The following is a 2,728-nucleotide window of genomic DNA, read 5'->3' on the forward strand; positions in this document are numbered from 1 at the left end:
CCAGTAAGCAAGAAACATTTTGGAACATTCCAGTGACATTGTAGCAATGTTACAACGTTATATGCAGTGCTGCTGAAATGTTCCAAAACGTTTCTTGCTTATTGGTCATCTATTTCGATATTCACGTACCAGAGCTGAACTCTAGTATTTCTAATTTCTGGAAGATCAGATTACTGTTGTCGGTCTTGATGTGCATTTCCTCGTTAGTATTCTTTTGTAAAACAACGCCGCATCTGGCACTCGCCTCCACCAACGCCTTTTCGTCTGCCGACGCCGCCTGCAATATGTCATGTGTGTTCGTATACTTTTTTACATAGATTTAATCGCGTTAGTTTACACTTCATCTTAGATGGGAGTTATTAGTGGGATACTGTATCGTAAATTTGCCGTATGCGAGCTATTATTTTTACCTGATATTCCGGCAGGTCCGGATGCATCATCAACGAGCTGTTGACCCTCGTGACTTTTTTCAATCTGAAACTCTCACGGAACAGAGTACGTCTGGTTACGACCTCGGGACGTCGACTCGGCGGCGCGATTTGGACCAAGTGGCATAACGATATGCTTATCATGAAATGCCAAATGTCACCCTAAAAAATCATGGATCTTTAATAATATTTTTTTAATAACACTAAAATTTTTGCTTTTTGGCAAACACAATATTATTAGTTATGTACATTTATGATACTGATATACAATCGTTATTGATTATCATTGTTTTATTATTAATTATAATTGGCATTAATTAATAATTCAGTATTCGTAAATAATTGCCGTCAAATATTGGAGTGGTAATTAATTACTCTTGCATCAAATCACATGGCATACATTCATCAGTATCTTTTATGATCTTTTATGATTTTTAAGTACAGCATATGAATTCTTTTAACTAAAATAATATCGTATTTTTTTAATTAATAATCCCTTTAATGATAAAATCAGTATTTTCTCCTTTTTTTACCTCCCACGATGACATTTTGATGGCCTCTGTCTCGTTTCCGTTTGGTGGCAATAAGTGAAGATTTCCGTCGCAATCTTTTTCCATATACAAGTTGCCGTTAACTGAGCAACGCCTGAACACCATCAAATTTTCAGTGAGCGTGCCAGTCTTGTCGGTAAACAGATATTCAACCTGGCCGAGTTCTTCGTTCAAGTCTGACGAATTGGCGACGGCCGGCTGATTGTTATCCTTGTCATACATATCCAAGTCCCAGCCGAAGAAGAAGGAGCCGAAAAATTTTTGTAGTTCTGTTGAAAAGCACGTAAACTTTCATCGATATATTGAAGAATTATTTTTTTCGAACGCATCTTGTACTCTTTAAAACTTTTAGATCTCTTAAATGTAAAAATTAATATATACATATATATGTATATATTAATTTTTACATTTAAGAGATCTAAAAGTTTTAAAGAGTACAAGATGCGTTCGAAAAAAATAATTCTTCAATATATCGATGAAAGTTTACGTGCTTTTCAACAGAACTACAAAAATTTTTCGGCTCCTTCTTCTTCGGCTGGGACTTGGATATGTATGACAAGGATAACAATCAGCCGGCCGTCGCCAATTCGTCAGACTTGAACGAAGAACTCGGCCAGGTTGAATATCTGTTTACCGACAAGACTGGCACGCTCACTGAAAATTTGATGGTGTTCAGGCGTTGCTCAGTTAACGGCAACTTGTATATGGAAAAAGATTGCGACGGAAATCTTCACTTATTGCCACCAAACGGAAACGAGACAGAGGCCATCAAAATGTCATCGTGGGAGGTAAAAAAAGGAGAAAATACTGATTTTATCATTAAAGGGATTATTAATTAAAAAAATACGATATTATTTTAGTTAAAAGAATTCATATGCTGTACTTAAAAATCATAAAAGATCATAAAAGATACTGATGAATGTATGCCATGTGATTTGATGCAAGAGTAATTAATTACCACTCCAATATTTGACGGCAATTATTTACGAATACTGAATTATTAATTAATGCCAATTATAATTAATAATAAAACAATGATAATCAATAACGATTGTATATCAGTATCATAAATGTACATAACTAATAATATTGTGTTTGCCAAAAAGCAAAAATTTTAGTGTTATTAAAAAAATATTATTAAAGATCCATGATTTTTTAGGGTGACATTTGGCATTTCATGATAAGCATATCGTTATGCCACTTGGTCCAAATCGCGCCGCCGAGTCGACGTCCCGAGGTCGTAACCAGACGTACTCTGTTCCGTGAGAGTTTCAGATTGAAAAAAGTCACGAGGGTCAACAGCTCGTTGATGATGCATCCGGACCTGCCGGAATATCAGGTAAAAATAATAGCTCGCATACGGCAAATTTACGATACAGTATCCCACTAATAACTCCCATCTAAGATGAAGTGTAAACTAACGCGATTAAATCTATGTAAAAAAGTATACGAACACACATGACATATTGCAGGCGGCGTCGGCAGACGAAAAGGCGTTGGTGGAGGCGAGTGCCAGATGCGGCGTTGTTTTACAAAAGAATACTAACGAGGAAATGCACATCAAGACCGACAACAGTAATCTGATCTTCCAGAAATTAGAAATACTAGAGTTCAGCTCTGGTACGTGAATATCGAAATAGATGACCAATAAGCAAGAAACGTTTTGGAACATTTCAGCAGCACTGCATATAACGTTGTAACATTGCTACAATGTCACTGGAATGTTCCAAAATGTTTCTTGCTTACTGG

The 2,728-nt window shown here is 36.1% G+C and overlaps 2 protein-coding genes across 2 annotated transcripts; one reads left to right on the top strand and one right to left on the bottom strand.

Annotated features, from left to right (window-relative positions):
• Positions 1-129: 129 nt before the first annotated feature.
• LOC108728676 (probable phospholipid-transporting ATPase IF) lies at positions 130-1,213 on the bottom strand (the record flags this gene model as incomplete). Its single annotated transcript, XM_018457425.1, has 3 exons — positions 962-1,213; positions 411-590; positions 130-277 (listed from the first exon to the last, which is right to left on the bottom strand). Coding segments are annotated over exons 1-3 (568 nt in total), but the record flags the coding sequence as incomplete, so codon positions are not given.
• A 302-nt stretch (positions 1,214-1,515) lies between these two features.
• LOC108728754 (probable phospholipid-transporting ATPase IF) lies at positions 1,516-2,599 on the top strand (the record flags this gene model as incomplete). Its single annotated transcript, XM_018457537.1, has 3 exons — positions 1,516-1,767; positions 2,139-2,318; positions 2,452-2,599. Coding segments are annotated over exons 1-3 (568 nt in total), but the record flags the coding sequence as incomplete, so codon positions are not given.
• Positions 2,600-2,728: the final 129 nt, after the last annotated feature.

The sequence above is a fragment of the Mycetomoellerius zeteki genome, unplaced genomic scaffold (genome assembly GCF_001594055.1).
Source record: "Mycetomoellerius zeteki isolate Tzet28-1 unplaced genomic scaffold, Tzet1.0 C4469835, whole genome shotgun sequence".
Lineage (NCBI taxonomy): Eukaryota > Metazoa > Arthropoda > Insecta > Hymenoptera > Formicidae > Mycetomoellerius > Mycetomoellerius zeteki.